This window comes from Cupressus sempervirens, chromosome 6 (assembly GCF_028749045.1).
Source record: "Cupressus sempervirens isolate cs-2001-9-10 chromosome 6, ASM2874904v1, whole genome shotgun sequence".
In the NCBI taxonomy this organism is placed as follows: domain Eukaryota; kingdom Viridiplantae; phylum Streptophyta; class Pinopsida; order Cupressales; family Cupressaceae; genus Cupressus; species Cupressus sempervirens.
In genome coordinates this window covers 533031189-533054027 of record NC_143123.1, presented here as the reverse complement: position 1 = coordinate 533054027, position 22839 = coordinate 533031189, and the positions used below count along the sequence as shown (strand labels likewise).

The following is a 22839-nucleotide window of genomic DNA, read 5'->3' as shown; positions in this document are numbered from 1 at the left end:
CTTTCAAGGTGTGTGCTAATGATGATCTTTCCAAATTCTTCATCTATTTATCTACAAGTCTTATGTCTTCCTATCCCTTATTTTCCAACTACCACCCACCATTCTACTCATTTAATCTAGTCTTTTTCCACCCATCCTACCAACAACTATGAGTAAAAAAGCATCAAAATTTATTTATTTTTAAAAAAAGAGTGTCCACTAGTAAAAAATTGGCAATTCAAGTTCCTCGGACAAGTACCATGATGAAAACTTGGCAAACAAGCATCATGTGTAATCCCTTTATCCAAATTCTCTACTCACTTGTGGGCACACTCTAGCTCCCACCATACCAACCACATCTTATCCATTTTGCCTACCATCCTACTTCAAATCTTGATAAAAATAAAGTCCACCACCAGATACATTCTTTTGGTCATCCTTTTGACATCTATTTCCATTCAAATTTTGTATCCACCTATCCTTTATCTACCCACTCTTTCTTCTATATAATCCCTCCACCTCCTCTTTTTCAAACCTAATCCACCAACCATAATTATCCCCTATCTTCCCTACTCATTCACTTTTCCTATCCTAGCTTCCATCTACCTCATTATCCCCTTATCTCTCAACCTTCTATCCTATCACACCCCTCATAAAACCTCCTCTTATCTTACATCTATCTCCCTCATCCTCTTGTTGACCAATATTCCATCCTATCACACCCCTTATAAAACCTCCTCTTGAATAATATATGATAACTAGGAGTACTATATTCCTTGGAAATGGTGTTGTGTCCATCTTTCCATCCCCCCATTCTAGTCCTATTTTCATCTAGTCATACTTGAATCCATTCATCTCCCACTCCCTTTCTTCTTTGCATTCCTCTATCCAAGCCATATCCTTTTTTTCTATCCTTTCACTTCACACCATCTCTCCATCTTTCCATCTTCTAGTACATCCCTTGTAATTGGTATCTAGCTCTAGGCTATCCCCATATACCCTGATATCATCCATTCATATCATAATTATCCTAGAAATATACCATCCAATGCACCATCCCATTGCACATCTTTCAACTCATCCAATCACATTCTTAAATCTTCTACTTAGCCTTGTTACAAGCCTTGGTCACAATCCAATCATCATCATTAGGATACATCCTTCTCACTCCTTCTCTTAAAGTATATATTTTCCTTCTCCATACCACCCTATCAACTCTCAATAAATTATCTCCTTATCTAGAGATTGTCATCCTCTTCGCTTAATTACTTAAAACACCCAAAAACCCAAAAATCAAAAGAAAAAAAAAAAAAAACCAAAAACATCAAACACAACTACAATTTCAAAACCCAAAAACATCCATATATTCCAAAAATGCAAACATTAAGTGTTATCTTTATTTTTTTTGTTTAATGTATTTGTGAATATATATTTTTTCCCAATGATCTAATGCTCTCATATTTATCTGGTGTCTGCCTATAATTGTTGCTCCTTTGGGATAGGTTTTTCATACCTTGATCGGGTTTATATGAAAACATTAGTGAAGCCCCAAGTTAATATTCTCCAAAATGCTTTTTGTAGACAACAATACATCATTTTTATCTAAGATAGCCATTTGAGAACATGAATAACCCAACAAAAATCCACTACAAATTTTATTTATTAAACATGCATTGCTTACAAACCATTTAAAAAACAACACACAAACATTTGTTTACAAAAAAAAAAAAAAAAACTTCACACAACACCATAAACAAAGAAAAAAACACTACTCATTAAGCTCCTCCTCATAGAGGTGGGACATTTGGGATTCCTATAGAGAGCATTCCCTCTTGTACAGTTCTAGATGAAGACCCCCCTAGAGTCATTCTCATAGTTGCCCAGATAGTATCCATCATAGTTGGGATGTTGCCATACCTCAAGAGAGTTTTTATCTACTCCATGAACTATTTCTCTGAGTATATAAGCCCTCTCCTTTTCTCCAAGGGGACTTCTTGATATAATAATGCCATGTAGTATTTCACCCCCCACAAAACTTTAACAAACTACTCCATAACATCTTTGATCTCTACCTGCAATATTTCTACTCCTAGAATAGTTATTTTCCTTTGTGCAATATTGTGTTGTCTTTCATATCTATTTTCTAGCATTTTCATTTACTCTGTCTCATGTTTCACCACATACATTTGATTTTGGTACGAAGTAATGCATGCATTACTTGCATTTAGTTGTTCTTGTGACCTATACGCTAAATTGATGTTCTCCAACATTGTCTCCCTAAATGGATCTAGTTGCGACTGCAATATAACAAATTTATTTTTGGATACTCTTCATAGAAGCTCACTCATTAGCTAGTGTTGCCTTTGTAGTCTCCACTTATGCTTTCTTAGCAAATAACACTATTTCCAATCATTTGGCTCCTATTTGCATGCCATCTTCTCGAGCCCTTTCGTATCAGACCTTGAAAAAACTTTATGTCTTTCTTTACTTGGTTGGTCCACTCTTTTTTTATAGCCACCACTTTCTTCATCTCTTCTTCCATAATTGTTGTTACATCATGTGCCACTTATACCGCAACATCAGGTTGCACCACTTGAAATGGCCAAAATGCAAACAACATCAGGTCATCCATTTGTTCTTTAGGGATCTGCATCATGTCCCTCATAAATGTTCTTTCCCTTCCTCCATAATCAAACTACTAGCTGCATCATGGCTATGTGTTCTACTTTTGATAGAGTCTCTTCTATAGGTGGTTGATCTTTTGCATCCACTCCCTCTGAAAATATGCCTACACCTATATATTTTTTCTCCTTTTCCTTTTCCCTTAGTTTTGTTAGTTGCATCACACCTTCTACTAACAGTTGTAGCAAGATAGGGTCTTCTTCTCCCTCTTCTTCCTAATCCTTAGTTGGATCAACTTGACTAGCATCTATCAATTCTCGATCACACTATTACATGCTTAAACAAAGTGATGTTTCCCTCCATTCTTGTTGGCTCCACTTTATGCCTTATTTCTATCTCCTTAGCCACTTTCTTTCTACTTGGCTTTTATTTTCCTCTTTACTCCATCCCCCTATTCCTCCCTCTACCTCCTATGGATTTTTTTATGTCTTCTCTTGTGAATCTACCATTGATACTCTACACATAGCTCAATTCTTTACTCAAACTTATCTTATTCAAGAAAAACACTCAAATGCATTAAACATTAACCTCGTTTGTTCACCTTTTATAAAAACAAAAAACTCTCCATATCTTAAGCTACACTCTACTAATATCTTTGGTGACAAGCTCCAATACCTACCATCATAATAGTCAAATAAACAACCACCTCCATCCTACCCACACATCACATACAATGCCTTTGGACAATTGTCCTCCAACATCCTCTCATCTTGAGCTTTTCTCCTACTATCTCCTCATCTCATTCCCTCCATCCACTATCTTCTTTTCCTGAGTTTTTCCCACTATCTCCTATCCTAAGCTTTTCATCTTCTATCTCCTCATCTTGATATTTTCATCTACTATCTCCTCATCCTAAGATTTTAATTCCACTATCTCCTAATCCTAGGCTTCACATTCGCAATCTCCTCACCTTGACCTTTTCATTCGCTATCCCCTCATCCTAATCTTTTTCCCACTATACTATATCATATCATTTCCATTATCCTTTCATACTGAGCTTTTGTATAATAATCCCTTTTGTAGATATCATGTTTTTTTTTTTTTATATCTTCTAGAACCATTCATTAACTTAGGTCCATTGTGCATACATCGGCTCTTCATGTTTGATCATAAATCATAGTTCTCTTAGTTAAGTGCTTTAGCAAATCCTTGTATGAGATTCCCTATCATCAAAATGTTTCCCTAGAAGTTCTTACTTTCCCATCTCATCCTAGTCCCAAATGCTATAAATAGATCCTTGCAAGATCCATCTTTTCTCTAATCTAATCTTGGTCCATTAGTATCCAATCCTACCAATCTCTTTGGAAAAAAGGTCAACTTTTTCATGGATTTACATTTTCTTTTGATTTATTTTCTTTTTAGGATTTCAAATTTGATTCTTAGCTTATCTCTTCCAAGTGATTTGGATTGTTTCCTCCTCAAAGTCTCCACGATCTTGTATATCACGGTGTGCTACAAATGGGGCAATTCAAGAAAAAAGTTTTGATTAGGTCTTTCATCTTCTTCTTTTCTTCTTGTGAGTTAGTTGGATATGACCCTTGCATATTCCAAATATGTGATGATTTGTGGTTACATGGTGCACTTTGGAAATATCATTTTCTTGTGGTTTACCTAGTATTGTTTCCACTTTGATTCTTCTGGGATTCATGTGTGATGTTTGGGAAATTCTTGTTTGTTTCTTTTGAGCCAGTTCTATATAATATTGGTGCAAAGGCCTTGATGTTCTTCCTAACATTGACATATCCCCAATATTCCTATATCAAAATAAGTGCTTAACTACATGGTATTACTCCCTTTTGGAATACCCACATGCTTAAGCTTTAATGGATTTCTTCACACCTCACTTCCATGAAAACACATGCCATTTTTTCACATCTTATCCAAGCATCCCATCCAATTAGTCCTAAGATCATGATCCAACAACTCTATTCATCCTTAAAGTATCTAAGGTTTCAACACCCCCTTCATCCCACCATCATCACCCCAGTTAGGTTCAATTTAAATAGCCAATCCCCCCCATCTCCAACCTAATTTCTTAACCCATAGTTATTCTTATTAACATTCTTCCCCTTTGTCTCATTCTCCCATATTGAGTGTCTAAGTCCCTATTCACTCTTTCTTAATCAATCTAAGTCCTCCTACTTGTCCTAGATTCTTGTACTTTTCAAGAAGTCATCAAGCCTCACCTTCCTTCCCCACCACCTTCTCAAGCAAGCATCACACAGTCCATTCTCTCCTCTTCTACTCAATATTGGAGCAACCATCTTTCTTTTAAAATATTCTTCATGTCATTTATATTCTAACTTCTTTGAAATAGTGTTGTTCCAACGCTATATCAAAGAGGGGAAAAATGTAGACACCTAAATACAATTACATCACTAGGTAATCTAATTTAGTCATCTTATAGGATATTATTGATTAAATATTTATTATCTAATTAATTAATTTTCATCCCCTATTTAATTAACTATAGTACAATTGATAAAATCAAATGAAAACCCAAAATCAATTTATCAATTAAATCCCTATTCCTATATTAAATTAAGTAATTTCAAGAATCTATCTAAATTAATCCCACATCTCTGTTTTATCAAATAAATCATCTCAAACCCCTAAACCATCTCTATGCCCTATCATTACCCTAACCCAACCCATTCACCCATACTAACCTCACTTAGCCAACTAACTAACCCATCGTATCAAAGCTAAGCCACTTACCTCCTAACCCCTCCTAAGATGAGCCTAATCCCCCTCCTAAACATGTGCACAATTTTAATCAAGGGCTAGGACTTTCTAACCCAAGCCAAAGTCATCTCCCCTATCCTCTTCCATTCCTATCCAAGAGCATTAATGGCTCTTACATGCCATAAATTCCCTTAAATGCCTCTTACATTCCTCTTCCACACTCCTCTCTCATAACTCCCTTTGACCCTCCACTCTGACCATCTAATCCCCTTGTGACACTTTTCACAAGGATAGAGCTTTGAAGAAGCACAATCCATGTGCTCCCCTCTCCTTGCATCATAGCCCTCCCTCACCATTCTTCCATCCTTGTAGCCTGACCCTCTATCTCATCACCCCTTAGCCTATAAATGAAACCTTCTCCCTTCACAATTCATATCAACTTTCATGCAAACTTATAATGCCCCATTAACCACTATAGCACAACCATTTTACATCATCACCATGTCAAAATCCATACACAACTCTATTGTTTAATCATTCATCCAACTCCATTCTTTAATCCCAAAACTCACAATTTGAATCTTGAAGCCTGCTTGAGCATACATCCATCCATATCCAGACACATCAAAGTCATCAAGGTTACACTCGACGAGCTTACCATTCTTGGTTTTCTTTTCTCCATAGTGTTCCCTTTGTCCTCTCATAAGTGTTAGTTTATTTTTTAATATGAGTGCTTTGTAGATCTTAGTATTCTATTTTCAATTACTAAAATAGGTGATACAGTTACTATCGGCTTTGGTGCTTTTAAATGTATAAAATAGTAAGTAGAGATCTCCATTTTAGAAAACTAAACATAGTCATAATATTTGAAGGCATGGAGTTTTATGAATACTCAAAATTTTGTGAAAACCTAATCAATAAAATGTTCACTAATTTTTTTTATGAAATCCTACAAATCAAAAAATCTATTTTTTTTTAAATAGTGTAAATCAACAAAACCCATTGCAAAAGCATTATTTAAAATTGTCACAATTCAAGGTTTTTACTTGAAAATATTATGACTACATAAGAAATTTAGCAAACCCAAAATAATATTTAACTAACCTACATGAATTTGTGCACCATAGTGACTAAATAGCCAGATTGAACCGAAAAGTCTTAAACAACACCAACACCATACCCTGCAACTATCATTGTCCCCCATGGAATAGTAGTAAACCATGTAGTTTGCTTCAAATTTACATTAAATACCTATATGAAAAGATTAAAGTGAATTTATCATATCTATGCTTGAATTCAAATGTAGTGAAAATTTTAATATGAATGAACTAAAATTGTATTCATGACTCTTGTGATTTTGGTTTGACATATTCTTTGATTAAAATATCTACTAAACTAATCTACCCAAATTTAAAACTCTATCAAATTACTATGGTGTTTGCATCATGCATATGATTTACTAAAAAAAATTAGTTCAATATAGCATAAGTTTGAATAGAGTATTTATAGTCAAATTTAGATAAAATAACTCAAGCATCATCACTAAGCACAAATTAATTGTTCAAGATTAAACATAGAGTACCCCTATATGCAAGCCTTGTCAATGTGTCCATATACTAATTTATTTTTATATGAAATAGAATATGATTTTAATTTTAGTTTATTTAGAGTCAATTAGAGTTCTGAAAAATGAAATAGACTAATAAGATCTCAAATAGTTCATAAACTATGCAAATTTTATGCATTCAAGAAAAAAATACTTACACAAATGAAGCCAAATCATGCCAGACAAGTTGAGTATTGGCCCTTCTAGTTTGTTATTTGATATTTGACTAACAATGACACATTCAAAATGCACTTATGAGCAAATACCTAGAATGAATGAAATTTGATTAAATAATGAAAGTATGTTAGTTTGAGCTTTACTTGGTTTCTAGATAGTTTAATATTCTCTACTTAACAAGGCCAACCACGTGAAGGTGGAAGATCATATAGCCTCACCCCCCTCACCCTAACATCAATATAAATTCCCCATTAAAATACAACTACATACTCCATTCATTCATTCATTCATTCATTCATCCATTTATGAACTATAAGATTTAATCAATACAATCACATAAAATTCATTAATATGATATAAAATTAATTAATACTAAATACTAATCAAGAATTAATTAACATATAACAATATTCATTAACATGACATAAAATTCAATATTAATACACAACATTCATAGATAATTACTTAAAACAATGTTCTTTCATTATCCAACAAAGTTTATCAAACAAGGTTTATCAAAGAGCATTTTTGAAAAATCATTTCTTTTTTTTGTTTTTCTTATATTTCTTAATAAAAAAGGCTGATAGGAGTATCAATATCTTTCTCATTATCCTCCTCTTGTGGTTGTAATGTCAAATTATGATGTTTCCTCCTGCTTTGAGGTGCACAAGGTTGCTACACTAAAGGAAGGTCTCCTACAATACCAAGTAAATGGATTAAATTCACATACATCTTTTTGTACTATTACAAGTATTCCATTAACCAATAGAACATAAAATGCATTTTTCTTTACCTAAAAGTGCCACATCATGTGCAATAACATTTTTATCAGCCACCACCTCAACATGTTGAACACTTCAAACATGCTCCACTCATTCACCATGATGTTGAACATGCTCTAAAATATTCAAAAAAATGTTACACATATGGCCAATTGTAATTGAAGATGTTTATTTATATTAATAATTACATAATTTATTTCCAATAGAAAATTAATTCCTCCACCACTAAAATGCACATCATGGCCTTCATCGCACACAGGTTCTATGATAAGATTTGAAGACTGCAATGAAATGGCATGCACATTGTTATCATTATTATATATATATATAATAGAACTAGTCAATTTATGTTGGAAACTAACACCGAACATGAAATTTCTCAACTATTTAACTTGATTTATTTTTCATTTCACCAACTTACATGTGTCTCATTTATTGCACTAGATTCTTGAGTATGGCTTTCAAGTTCTTGGAGTAGGTGTACAACGATGACTCTATAGCCTTCCTTCAAGGTAATTTTGTTGTCTTCATCCATGGGCTCTACATTGAATTCCATGCCCTATATTTTTTTCTCAATATCACCAATTTTGCATTTATGATTTGTTTAAACAAAATTGTTTGCAACCTTATGTAAAAAAAATTGCTATGAAAAATCATTTCTTTTACTTACAAGTTGAGAGTAAAGTTTCATATAGTCACCAGAGCCAAGTTTGTGTTGGTCAACCTTTTGTACTCTCACTTTTGTAGCTTTTGATGTGTCTTATAGTCTATGAAAATTTTGAAACATGTTAGACTATATATTTACAAAAATCACCAATTAGTGCATGATTACATTCTTCTTAATAATATCATGGCATACCTTATTTTTCCTCTTCTAGTTCAATTCCTTTATCCTATAGCCTTTTCTCTTTTGTGTCTTCTATTATTCTATTCCACTCCAGCAGTGGAATCATAGGAGGAATCGCATACTTTGGGTTAACCTTTAGAGCCCTTCTGTATTGGTCCCTCACAATATTTATATGTTTGGATGCTCTTTTAAGAAGTAGAGAACTATAAAAAAAAAATTTTACAAAGAGGTCCTCAAAAGATGTAAAGAGTTGATTTTTTAATTTAGGACCCTATTCATTCCACCTTTTTTTAAAAACTAAAATTGTTAGATCAATAACTTTAATATAGTACAATAAATGGAACAAAATAAAAATAGTGTACCAATGATATGAAGTAATGTACCTTTCATCTATGGTGGGCCCAAATAGCATCAATATCATTTCAAAAAGAGTAGCATAAAAAACATCATTTCCTACAAAAACATCATGGGATTATCAGTCCAAAATGAGTTATGTATAAGTAAACTACAATTAAAATGTAAATAATAATAATTTTAAAGCACTTGGAAGCTTTGGTACTTTTAATAGAAACATAGTTTTCTTGTTCAACAATAATGACCCCACAAACGAACTAGTACTAGTAACACGAGATAATCTAGGAAATGGTTCAACTTATATAGTAGTGGTCTCTATTATTGTATTAGTTGTAGGTGTACATATATGTGCACAAAAAAAGTCCATGATTATAAAATGCACCCAACAAAAAAAATCAATGCATGATTAGCACATAAAAAATTATAGCAAAACAAGGTTTTACCAGTTGTACTTGGTACAAAAAAAGATGTCTGCAAGATCCTTGTTGTCGAAATTGTTGAGAGATTATTGGAAGCATGAATTATTATGATATTCCTATGGGGAGTATTGTAGTTATGTTACTATGATGATATGTTACATTCATGATTGAGTTTTTCATTGATGTCAACTTAGTAGTTTTCTATGGTATCTGATAGAAGAACGGTGGAAATATCAAGTTCGTATGGATGGGTAGTTGAGTATTCTAACTATCCAAAGATATGGGAACTATCTAAAGCTATGGTAGATACATCTAAGTATTTGGTATATGCAGCTAACATCATAAGAAGAAATGATAAGCCTAGAAGAAGTTATGTAAGTTTTTTTGATGTCTGTTCTAAGATAGAGTTTACAGAGGCATGTTCTGGTAAACTTGTTATATCTCTTAGCAGAGTTATTATTCTAACAACCAAGGTTGAGAATGTGAAGAAGACATGTTGGTGATGATGTGGCTAATATCACTCATCATAATATTGCATGTACAAAAAGTTATTCAAGTTGCAAGGTGAACATGTTCTTAATATGGTCCTATAATGATTAATTGAGAAGGTCTAACAGCTAACTCAAGAAATTATTTTATGGAATTTGTATAAAGGAAGGACATTTTCCTTTATCATAAAATATGTGTGGAGGTATGAGGATGATATTTGTAAACAAAACAAGAGAAAAATGTGAAGTTGAGCAGAGCAGAGCGAAAGTGAAGGAAACTTCATTGTCGAGGTTTTGTTGACTGATCCAAGGTTTGATATTTGAATTTGAGGTTTGTGACCTGGTCTACAAAGTTTGAAAGTGTTTGGTTTGGTTGATAGAACAAAGGAAAGAAGAACATATCATTAAATTAATTGTTTGGATAGTGAGCTCTTCTTGTAGTTGAAATTGCATGTTTGGGCAATGGGCTCTTCTTGCATACATTGTACTACAACTCCTAACAAGGTTGGCACAACTCCTAAAAGGGTTGGAATCTCTTAATAGGGATTCAAAGTCTCCTAATAAGGACTCTATGTACTAAATTTTTTAATAGATTCCTAATAGGGCTCATCCTCTAATAAGGAATATTTATATTATTACATCATCTTGTGAGCATTATTCCCACTTGGGTTTTAATCAAGGGTTTCCCTAGTCAACATATCTAGGTTAATTATCTATGTGCATCTTACTATGGTTATTGTTTTACTTTGGTTGAATGGTTAAGTTTATTTAAAGAAGATAAATGTTTTAACTGTTGGATAATTGGTTCACCCCCCCTCTCAATTATCTTGGTGGATTGTTGTTTCTAACAATTGGCATTAGAGCATCAGATCCTTGAAGATACATTTTAACAACTTTGGGAGATCCATGGAAAGCATGTTTAGGAAAGATAGTCTGAAGTTTGATGGAACAAATTATGATAGTAGGGAGGAAAATATGAAGACACATATGTTGTTTATGGGTCTGGGATATTAGATCTTGACAAAATTAGCGAAGACAATCATTTCTAAAAAGGATTTGGAAACTTGTACCAAAGTAGAAAGAGATATTTTTATGTGCAACATGAGAGCTAGAGAATCCCTATTAACTGCACTTCCTAAAATTGAATACAATTAGTTAAAGTCACTTGCTACTTCACATTTTATTTGGAAAGCTTTGGAAAATAGTTTTGAAGCTGATGAACATTCTAAGAAATTGAGGCTGCAAAGTTGGATTTGTGCATTTCAAGATGCTAAATTGATGGAAGATGAATCTATAAGAACATTTGTAGGTAGAATATCAAAGATTACTATAGGTATTAGATTTCAAGGAGGAACCAAAGAAGATGATGAAGTTATATGGAATATATTGAAGAGCTTAACACCACCATTTAAGCCAGCAGTTCAAATGATACAGTTGTTGATATCTTGTACCAAAGATTTCACAATGGAGACATTGCTTAGAAGACTTGAAGTAGTTTAGAATGAGCTTAGATAGTTTGAAGAACTAACCAGAACAGAGACAACTTTTAGTGCCCTAAATATTTGGCCTAGTTTATCAAGGAGCACAAGTGCTACAGAAGATTTCACTAGCAGTAGTAGATCTAAGGAAGATAGAATGATTGAAGGAGTACCCCTTCTAGTAAGAAGAGAAAAAGGAGGTAAGAAAATATTTAAATATTGGACTTGTGATGAATATGGTCATTGTGCATCTAAGTGTCCTAAAAGAGAGAGAAAGTGTAAAGGAAATTACAAACCTAAAAAAGACAGAGAGTGTTTGTATGCAAATGAAGAAAATGATTCTGATGAACAAGTAGTGAGTGCTAGTGATGATGAAATTGAATTTTTGGAAATTAAAGAAGAAAGCCCAAAAAAAGTAGCATTGGTGTCATAGATTGAGAAGAAATATAATTGGATAATTGATAGTGGTTGTTCACACCATATGACTAGTGATATAAACAAGTTTTTTGACTTCAAAAGTTAGGATGGAGGCATTGTTAGAGTTGGAAACAATGTAGCATGTCCAAAGTTAGGATGGAGGCATTGCTAGAGTTGGCAACAATGTAGCATGCCAAGTTAAAGGTATTGGATCTATAACTCTTGATGGTAAAACTAACACTGAGGATGTATATTTTTTTGATGGTTTGAAGCATAATCTTTTGAGTGTTGGACAACTAGTGGACAAAGGTTATCAGTTGCAATTCACAAAAAAGACATGCATGATCAAGGACAAAGATGGAAAGGTAATTAGAATAGGAATTAGATTTAGAGGTAATGTATTTTAGTTAAGTTCTACTGAAATGACATGTTTGGTTGCTAAGGTAGATGATATTTGGTTATGGCATAAGAGATTTTTTCATATAAACTTCGATAGTATTGTGAAGACTAGTAGTATGTTTGCAGTCAGAGACTTGCCTAAGATTGTATAGCCTAAGGTTATAAAGCCTACTAACACAATTTGCAAGGAATGTGTGTTAGCAAAGCATAATAGAACTTATTTTTCCTACAAGAAATTTACTACTATAGCAAAGTTGGAGATTGTGCACATAGATCCTAGTAGTCCTATGAAGACTAAAGGATTATATGGTGAAAGGTATTTTATGATTCTAGTTGATGACTTTTCTAGAATGATGTGAGTTGCATTTTTCAAAGAGAAATCTAAGACATTTAATAAGTTTAAGATATTTAAGAATAGATTTGTGAATGAATCTGGTATGAAGATTAAATTTTTAAGATCAAATAGAGGAGGAGAATTTACTTCAAATGAGTTTAGCATGTTTTGTGAAGAAAGTGGAGTCAAAAGATAGTTATCAACTCTAAGAACCCCTGAACAAAATGGCATTATAGAAAGAAAAAATAGGTCAGTTAAAGAAGTAGCAAGAGCTATGTTAGCTGAGAATGATGTATCCACGATATTTTGGAAAGAAGATTTGAATACAGTAGTCTACACTATGAACAAAGTGCAAGTTAGGAAAGACACAAACAAGACCCCTTATGAACTATGGTTTGGTCACTCACCTATAGTTAAGTATTTCAAAAAAAACTTGGAGTAAGTGTTATATCAAAAGAGATTATGATATTGGTAAGTTTGATGCTAGAAATGATGAAGGTATCTTTTTTGGTTATTCATTGAAAAGAAAGGCTTATAGGTGCTATAATCTAAGAACTAAGACTATTATGGAAAGTGAAAATGTGAGAATTTATAAGAAATTTGGGATACATGAGAGAATAATTTATTACAATTTAGATGATGATGATGTTACTAAGCCAAGTAATGATGAAGTATTTCTTGAGACTAACAATGACTTGTAGAATGAAGGAGAGCCAAGGTAGGAACAAACCTTGGAACCTTTAGTAGAACCAAGAGTTGAGATAGCAACTCCTACTTCATGAAAGAATATGATAAAGAATCACCAATCTGAGTAGATCATTGGAAATTGAGATAAAGGTGTGATGACAAGAAGAAAATTTAATAAAGAGCTATGTTTGATATTTCAAGTTGAACCTAAGAATGCAAATGAATCATGTAAAGATGATTATTGGAAACAAGCTATGAAAGAGGAATTGGATTAGATAGTAAAGAATGAGAAATGGGAACTAGTCCCCAGACTAATAGACAAGAATCTGATAGGAACTAAATGGGTATTTAGACACAAGATGAATAAAAAAGGTGAAGTTTTAAGGAACAAGGCAAGTTTGGTATGTAAAGGTTACTTATAGCAAGAAGAAATAGACTATGATGATACCTATGCTCTAGTGGCTAGAATAGAATTAGTAAGATTATTCTTAGCCTACACAACACAAATGAAATTCAAAGTATATAAAATTGATGTCAAGTCAGCATTTCGGAATGGAGAGCTTGAAGAAGAAGTATACATTTAATAGCTTGAAGGTTGTCCTTTGATAAATGACAAGGACATAGCGTGCAAACTGAAGAAAATATTATATGGCTTGAAGCAAGCACTAAGAACCTGGTATGTGAGGTTGGACAAGAATTTGACAAAGCTTGGATATAAAAAAGATATGGTAGACAATAATCTATATTGGAAATAAATTGACAATGGATTGATGATTATAGTAATATTTGTTGATGATATCATATTTGGAGGAAATGATGAGGAAAGTGAGAAGTTTTTCGAAGAGATAAAGAAAGAATTTGAGATGATTATGATAGGAGAAATGAAATATTTTCTAGGATTTTAGATTATACATAATAAAGAAGGAATCTTTATTTCTTAAACTAAGTACTTCATGCATTTATTGAAAACATTTGGTTTGGAAACATGTAAACCCATTGGAAAACCTATGGTAACTGGACAAAAGCTATCTACAAAAGATGAGACACCCACTATTGAGCAAAAGAAGTATAGATCTATGATTGGAGGTTCGTAATATCTAACTCACAGAAAGCCACATATAGAAAATGTAGTTAGAATTGTTGCAATATTTCACATTGATCCTAGAGAAGCACATTATCTAGTAGTCAAAAGGATATTTAGATATCTAAAAGGAACATCTAAGTTTGGATTGTGGTATGATAGATCTAATGATTTTACTCTAAGTGCTTATATTGATGATGATTCGGCAAGTAGTATGGATGATAGAAAGAGTACCAATGGTGGAGCTTTCTTTCTTGGAGGAAGATTGGTTTTTTGGCTAAGCAAGAAGTAGGATTGTACATCAAAAAGTGTAGTAGAAGTAGAACATGTTGTAGTAGCAAAAAATTGCAATCAAGTTGTTTGGCTGAAGCAGATGCTGAAGGATATAAGAATAGAAATCAATGAACCTGTTTTCATACATTGTGACAAAAAAAGTATAGTAAATATGTCTAAGAATATAGTGTTGCATTCAAGTATCACATGTTGAGAGAGAAAGTTGTAGAAAAGGAAATTAGATTGGAGTATGTGAGCACAAAAGAGTAGATTGCAGATATATTCACTAAGCCTCTTCCCAAAGAGACTTTGAGTATATGTGAGTTATGCTAGTGGTCATGCCCCTTCCTACATTGGAGTAGAAGATCCAAGAGTGTATCAGTCCATTATAATAGAGCACCATTGTTTGTCTGGACTGAATGTTGATGCTTCCTATATGGGAGAGTATCTGTAATGGATAGAGTCATCTAGAACTATTATTGGACATTCTTTTGAATAGTATCTTTGGAAACTTGAGTTAAGTAAGAATCAGTTGTTATAGAATTTGACATCGTGAAGTTGGTTGCTGAAACCTTTGACATTGATGTCAAGGGGGGAGAAGTTCAGCATGAAAAACATCATGGAAAAAAAATGTTAGGGAGAAGTAATACATTATTCGTACAACATGGAATGTCAGTTTGATGAAAATCACATTCAGGTATATCAATGGGGGAGAATGATTGATGAAGAGGATTTGAAAAGAAAGATTAATAGTCTTTTGTTGGTATTCTTGGAACTAGATGTTTTCATCCATGTTTCCATCATTGTCAAAGTGAGAAATTGTTGAGAGATTGTTGGAAGCATGAATGTTGATGATATTCCTATGGGGAATTATTGTAGTTATATTACTATGATGATATGTTACATTCATGACTAAGTTTGTTATTAATGTCAATATAGCAATCTTCTATGGTATTTGATAGAAGAATGGTAGAAAGATCAAGTTGGTATGAATAGCTAGTTGAGTATTCTAACTATCCAAATTTATGGGAGATACATCTAAGTAGATAGTATGTGTAGTTAATGTCAGAAGAAGAATTTATTTAATTTTTGGTGATGTATGTTCTAAGATAGAGTTTACAGAGGCATATTCTAGTAAACTTGTTATATCTCTTGGCAAAGTTGTTATTCTAAGAAACAAGGTTGAGGACATGAAGAAGACATGTTGGTGATGGTGTGGACAAGATTTCTCATCATAATATTGCATGTATGGGAAGTTATTCAAATTGCTGTATGCATGAATATGTGGCCTCTGCTAACACACACACTTCAACATGGTCTTTATTTGTGGACTTATCCCGGAATGAACATTGGATTGTTCATCCAAAAATCAGCCTGCAAAGCGACCTGTTGCCTTCTATCTAAAGGGAATTACTTGTCAAATATCCTCAGATTCGAGGTGTTTAAGCAACCAGACCCTATAAGAACGAAGGATTTGAAAGAAAATGTGACTAATCTATATGAGACTGCAGATTAATCTAGAATGGAGTATGCACGTTTAATCTAAGAACATGTAAAATAAATTATACTAAATGTATGCATATTAAATCTAGAAAATGAATATGAAAGTAGGGAGCTCAAAAGAATGCACAATCCAGTAGCAATTAGATGCAAATTCTCATTCAACCCCCCAAAATGAAGAGATGAGGGTCTCTTAAATAGACTTTCCTAGAATCCATCAACAGTTGAGATCGATTTCAATCAATGGTCAGGATTAAAGGTGAAGTTCAGTCATAAAGGGAGATTCCCAAATTAAAGGGAGTTAACAGATTTAATTTGAGTAAAATAAGGAGTTAACTGATTCAATTTGAGTAGAAAAGGGAGTTAACTCATTTAACTCATTTTTTATCAATAGTGAACTAGAAATTTCCCTTTTTTGAACTGAAGAGAGATTTTGGTGAAATATTTAATTTAATAAAATGAGATGTGCTCTCATAATTACCTTTTCTATTTAATTAAATAATCTATTAATTAATTAGAGATACTTTTCTTATTTAATTAAATAACTCCATTTAATTAATTAGGAATGGCTTCCCATTTAATTAAATAACTTTGTTTAATTAATTAGAAGTAAGTACTCCATTTAATTAAATAATTTCATTTAATTAATTAGAAATACCTTTACCATTTAATTAAATAATTACATTTAATTAATCAAGATAGGCATATTTATTAAATTAAATAAATTTAATTCCATAGTACATTAGCCTTAAGATATAATTTAATTTAATCAAAGTATAAATACTTTATAATTAAATTATAATTAAATCAAGTAGGTTTAATGCAACTAATATGAGTACGTACTATAGGAATTAAATAAGAAATATGATGAATTTAGATGAGGGTTTTCTACATCTGACAATTAAGTCAAGTAGCGAATAGCAAAATGAGAATTGCCTATTAGAATAGGACTTAAAAATTATCAAAAATAGACCAGAATTGGTATAATGGCAATGAGCCAATTTTGGGGTATTACATTTTTCCCCTCTTTGAATGAATGTGCGAGAAGCACGTTCAATTCAAAGATAATTAGAAACCATGATGCAAACATGAGATTGGTTCCGAAGGTGATGACACGAAGACCAATTGATAAGCTTTTAAGGACTATCTCTAGAACAAAACTTAATCCTAAGGGATCCAAGCAGAGCACTTAGATACCTAAGATTGATAGCATTTAAAAGATTGTCTCCAGAGCGGAGCGTAATCTTTAAGGATCTAGACAGAACGTCTAGATACCTGAAATTGATAGCATTTAGAAGATTATCTCCAAAATAGAATTTAATCTTCAAAGATCTAGATAGAACACCTTGATACCTAAGATTGAAAGCATTTAGAAGACTATCTCCAGAATAGAGCTTAACCTTCAAGGATCTAGATAGAACACCTAGATACCTAAGATCGATACAAGATAACAAGGTCCAATCATGAGTCATAGAATCATCCCTAGAATGAGGTTTGATTCTCAAGAGTCGGGGTTTAGACTGTCCCAATACCTGTCCATCGAACTCTGAGAAGAGTTGTTATAAGGTTGATCAATTAATGAAAATACAAGATAGATGGCAAAGATGCCAGATAAAAGGGAACAAGATGCCTCAAGCAATGAGATGCCCCAAGTGATGAGAACATAAGATGGGAACTAGATACCCCGAGCAATAAGTATTTAATGATGTAATCATCCTGCCCCCTCGGGAGCGAAATCAAAAGATGACACACTATAAATATGATTTTAAGCAGTATATCATGAGATATAGAAGAAATTTGAGATTCAGCAGAATCTAGAAGAGATCATAATGATCTAAAGAAGATTTAGGGTTGATTTGAAATGATTGCAGAGTTGCAAAGACCAAGTTTGACCAAAATTTGACTAGATTTAGCCACAGTTGACTTGAGTTGACTATTTTCAAAATGAATTATGAAAATATGGAGAATCTAAAGTTGAAAGGATTCCAAGAATCACAAAGTATCAGAAAGATTTGGGTTGCACAAGCGTTTGATCATGTCGGTCCCTAAAATTTTAAAACACATTTTTGAGGCTCTTAGGTGTGTCAAATTTCGAATTTGATCCCAAAAATGGATCCAAAACGGTCCAATTAGCCAGGGGTGTGATTTTTGTGCAAATTTGAGCACTTTGAAAAATTTGGTCAACACCTATATAAGGGCCCAAAGGGTCATTTTCAATTCATTTGTGCTTTTGTCTTGTAGTAATTTTCAGCTCTAATAGAGACATGGCAGTGAACGTGAGATATCATCATTTTGAGCACTCCAGACGACACAGTCGGCCAGTAGGCTATGGACCACCAGTGAGTCATCGATTTCCCATCTTCGTACTTTTGTTTTCATGCATTTCAAGGTCATTTATTGCACATTTTAGCATGTTTTTTAGGGGTCAAATCTTTCTTCGTGTGAGACCAATCTCTTCTCATGTGAAGGTCTTCTTTCTTCATGTGAAGATTCAGGGCTGTCTATTTCTTCACACACGGCGGTGAGGATCTTCGTGCAGGAGGCATTTGGTTTCCTGCGAAGAAAGAGATTCTTCACGCGAGTCGATTCGATTTTCATGCAAAATCTTCTTTTCTCATGCGGACATTGGTTTCTTTGCACGAGAAATTATTTTTCTGTATGAATGCATGATTCTTCACATGAAGAAAGAATGTCTTCACGCGAAATTATATAATTTTGCGTGATATTTCATGAATTTTGCACGAAATTCTATGATAGTGTTGACTTTCGCACTTAAAAATTGCATTTTATTTCATTTTGATGCATCATTTTGACTTGATACTGATCGTTTTTTTGTCCATTTTTGTTGTGTGTGCAGGAGATTTTTGGAGATGTTACATTTAGGTCACACTATCTGCCATATGGAGAGTTATTGCAAAGTTTGGATGATGCAGATTGGCCACACATTGTCCGATTGGGTTTGTCTTCTCTTTGCCGGATTCCAACCATGATGGTGAATCATGGCTTACTCACAGCTTTGGTGGAGAGTTTCCATTTAGAGATGAACACCTTTCACTTGCTGATGGGCAAGATGACCATCACTTTGGAGGAAATCTAGAGGATTCTGAGGATTCCTTTCCATGACACTCGGGTCATCTATGATATAGTGCCTCGAGCAGGGACAGAGGCATTATCATTTGTGTTCGGGAGAGAGCTACCGAGGGGGAGGGCCATCAGCTAGGATGAGCTCATGCATACCTATGGACTGACACATAGGCTAGCATCTATGCTAGCTATATTCCTAAGTTGTTTCTTATGTCTTGACAGAGGACAACATGGTTTGGAGTGTGGGTGGGGGGTCATCCTCCATAGGATGGTTGAGGCACCCAAGATCTTTGGGTGGGGTCAGTGCATGTTGGCCCATCTTTTTCATGAGATGCATGAGGTCGTCTTCCACAAGAAGAAGACCATGGTAGCGAGAGTATATGTGCTATAGATCTGGGCCTGGGAGCATCTCCCTGTATGTAGGCTGATTTTTGAGAATGCTCGAGAGCCCATGGAGCCCTATATTTGTAAATATCGAGAGCATATTACCTAGGCCCACTTGGGTAAGACAGAGCAGTGGAGGATACATCTTGATGACCTAGTGTCTGTTGTATGGTGACCCTAGTGAGAGATAGAGGACTGGGATGATGCTCCCAGAGAGTTACTATGGATGTTCAGTTCTCAACCACTGGTGGGCAAGATGACATCTGTTATGGAGAGATTTGTGATGTCTCGAGTGTGGCGGCAGTATGGCTGACCATCGAATATTTTGCCTAAGTTTTGCACCTATGCCAGGTTGCAGAAGGACATCAAGCAGGGGTGGCCAGTACGGATGGATCTAGGATGATCCATGATAGACATTCATAGCCTAGCTACAGTTTAGTGGGATTACCTGCCAGCAATAGCAGATGCTGAGATGACACTTACATATCAAGCATTTTTTATTAGCCATCCATTCCCATGTTTTACAGATCCAGTGGGGATGGCAGGGCAGGCAGTGTAGACAAAGAGACAGGCACCCCAGCAGCAGCAGGCACAACCACAGCCTCCAGTTCAGCCACAGTAGTAGTCACGAGTTCAGCATCGGGTTTAGTAGATGCAGATTCCCCCACATTGGATGGGATCAGACCTAGGTGCCGAGGGTAGTGGGAGTGGACAGAGCCGACGCCGCAGGAAGAGGACAGAGGATGAGGCCCCTTAGCAGGAGGCTCTATAGTAGCAGGTGCCACCACAGCCACAGGCACTTGAGATGTTAGATGAGGATATGCCAGATCAGTTAGCAGGTGGGTTGCAGGATGCGGTACAGAGGTATCAGGAGCAGGTTCATGCAGCCTCCCGATAGTTAGGAGAGTTGCAGATTGCAGTAGCAGTTTGGGATGCGCAGCTAGTGGAGAGACAGATCGTCAAAGGGAGTGCATGGAGACTGCAGAGCAAAGGCTGGAGTTGGTGCAGGATGAGATCCACTTCCAATCTGCTTGGGCTATGTATTACTATGCTGCATACACTAGCGTCATGCTAGATGAGACATTGCAGGTTCAGCGATTCTCTCAGTATGCATGAGAATCTGGAGGCACAAGACCTCCTGTCAAGCCAGATATGCCACCACCACCTCTGCCACCTACTGCCCCTGCTCCTCCTACTCCTCTTGGAGGTGAGGGTTCAGGATAGATTTAGATGCTTTGTGCCTGATTTTTTTATTTTGATCCTTGGCTATGTATTGATTGGTGTGCCAGCACCACATGTATCATTTTTGATCAATTGCGCTCGAGTAGCGCCCATTTTTGTACTGACCCATTCTTTTGATATATATATATATATATATGAGATTTTGAGCCAAGTATTCCTATGTATATGTCATTGTTTGTTTTGCTTTTCTTTGATGTACATGAGATGTATGTTGTACTTAGATAGAACGATATGTATGAACTGACATCTTATGTAGTGTTGCATGTTTTTGTTTGATAGTCACAGGTATTCTATTGAGGAGCATGAATCAACAAACCAAATGCTTGTGCAGCCGTGGAGGAATTTGATGCATGTGGAGTATGAAAAAAATTACCATCGAATTGCATGCTAATGCAAATGGAGTATGTAATGCAAGACTATGTTAAATGCAACCCTAGGTCTAGTTACAATCCTCGATACTTAATCATCACTGGATATAAAATAAAGCTAATATGTTATACAATTCCCACTGACATTGCAATCATGAAAATATGAATATAACATATGTTATTGGGTTGTCGGGATTAAATGTAAGCATTTGAAGCACAAGAAGCCAGAATGACCAGAACATTTGTCCCTTTTAATGTAGCAAGTTAACATAAGCATCAAAGCATAGACGCTAGGATGACCTGAATGTTGCTTGCATGAAAGAAACACCAAACACATAGGAGATATCTCTTATGCTAAGTACTCAGTATTCATTCTATCTGCAATGACCCTTACATTCATAACCTAAGATAGAAGTGCGCTAGATATACTCACAGTGACCCATACATTCACTTAGTAGGATGAGCATCAGTATGTACTATAGCATGAAGATTTCACTCCAATAAACAAGGAGAAGAACCAACGTTATTGGTGTATTCATATAAAAGGATTTGAGGTACACACGGCCATCCAATATGAGATGGAGGCTCTTATAGTGGACACCCCTCTTATAAGAATAGATCAACTTATTGGAACTAACCCACAAACAAAAAGTAAAGAAAAAGATCATGCCCCCAGTCATTACTTCTCTAGTTGAAGATGACATCATCGAGTTGCTCAAAGGGATATGATAAAGAAAAATAAAGCAAACAAAGAAAATGCTTAGCATATCCAAACAAGTATATCATTTTTGAGTTCAATGTTTTGGGATTGATGTCAAGTGCTAATGTCCAGAATACATTCTAAAGAAATCTCTTCAGTAGGGTGACAATAGTAGGTAAACACAATCAGAATGACTGGTGACTGAGGTCAAAGAGGAATCTTAATGATGAAGAACCTAAGAAGGACTAAGTGACAGTAGATAGACACAGCTAGGATGACTAGTGACTGATGCAAAAGAGATCTTCCATAAAGGAATCTTGAGACATGACTCGAGCAAAGGTAGGTAGACATATCTGAAACAACTGGTGATCGTTGCAAAAGAGATTCTATGAGGAGAATCTCAAAAAGAGTGACACTAGTGATAGTAGGCAAATGTAGTGAGGACCACTGGTGAATGTTGCAAAGGAGATTCTATGAGGAGAATCTTGAAAAGAGTGACACTGGCGACAATAGGCAGACACAGTGAGGACCACTGGTGACTGTCATGAAGGAGATTCTATGAGGAGAATCTCAAAAATAGAGTGACTAAGGGGGATGCCCCTAAGCTATGGCAAGACTCAATCCATGGATACATGAATAGAAAGTAGGAAAGCAGAAAAGTGAAAGTGATTGTACAAAAAGCCTGAAGGTATGCTTCAAGATGAGGCATTGGGAACAAGAGGCGCCTGTTTACCAAGTTTTCACCTTCTTGGCAAGTTTTCTCTTTCTTTTCTTTTTCTTTTTTAAAGGACATTTTTTTATTTTTAGATTTTTTTCAGGACATTTAGATATGTACAGAGAGCTTGTTGAGATTAAATCAACTGTAAAACCGCT

At 34.7% G+C, this 22839-nt stretch overlaps 1 protein-coding gene across 1 annotated transcript in view; it reads left to right on the top strand.

The window, feature by feature from the left end:
- The first annotated feature begins 19961 nt into the window (after positions 1-19961).
- The window catches only part of LOC149553361 (uncharacterized), a 57072-nt gene continuing 54194 nt past the window's right edge, over positions 19962-22839 (top strand). The window contains exons 1-3 of the mRNA XM_089790324.1: positions 19962-20038; positions 20184-20345; positions 20484-20745. Of these exons, the coding sequence (XP_089646450.1) occupies positions 19962-20038; positions 20184-20345; positions 20484-20745 (501 nt within the window). The remainder of the gene's footprint in view (positions 20039-20183; positions 20346-20483; positions 20746-22839) is intronic.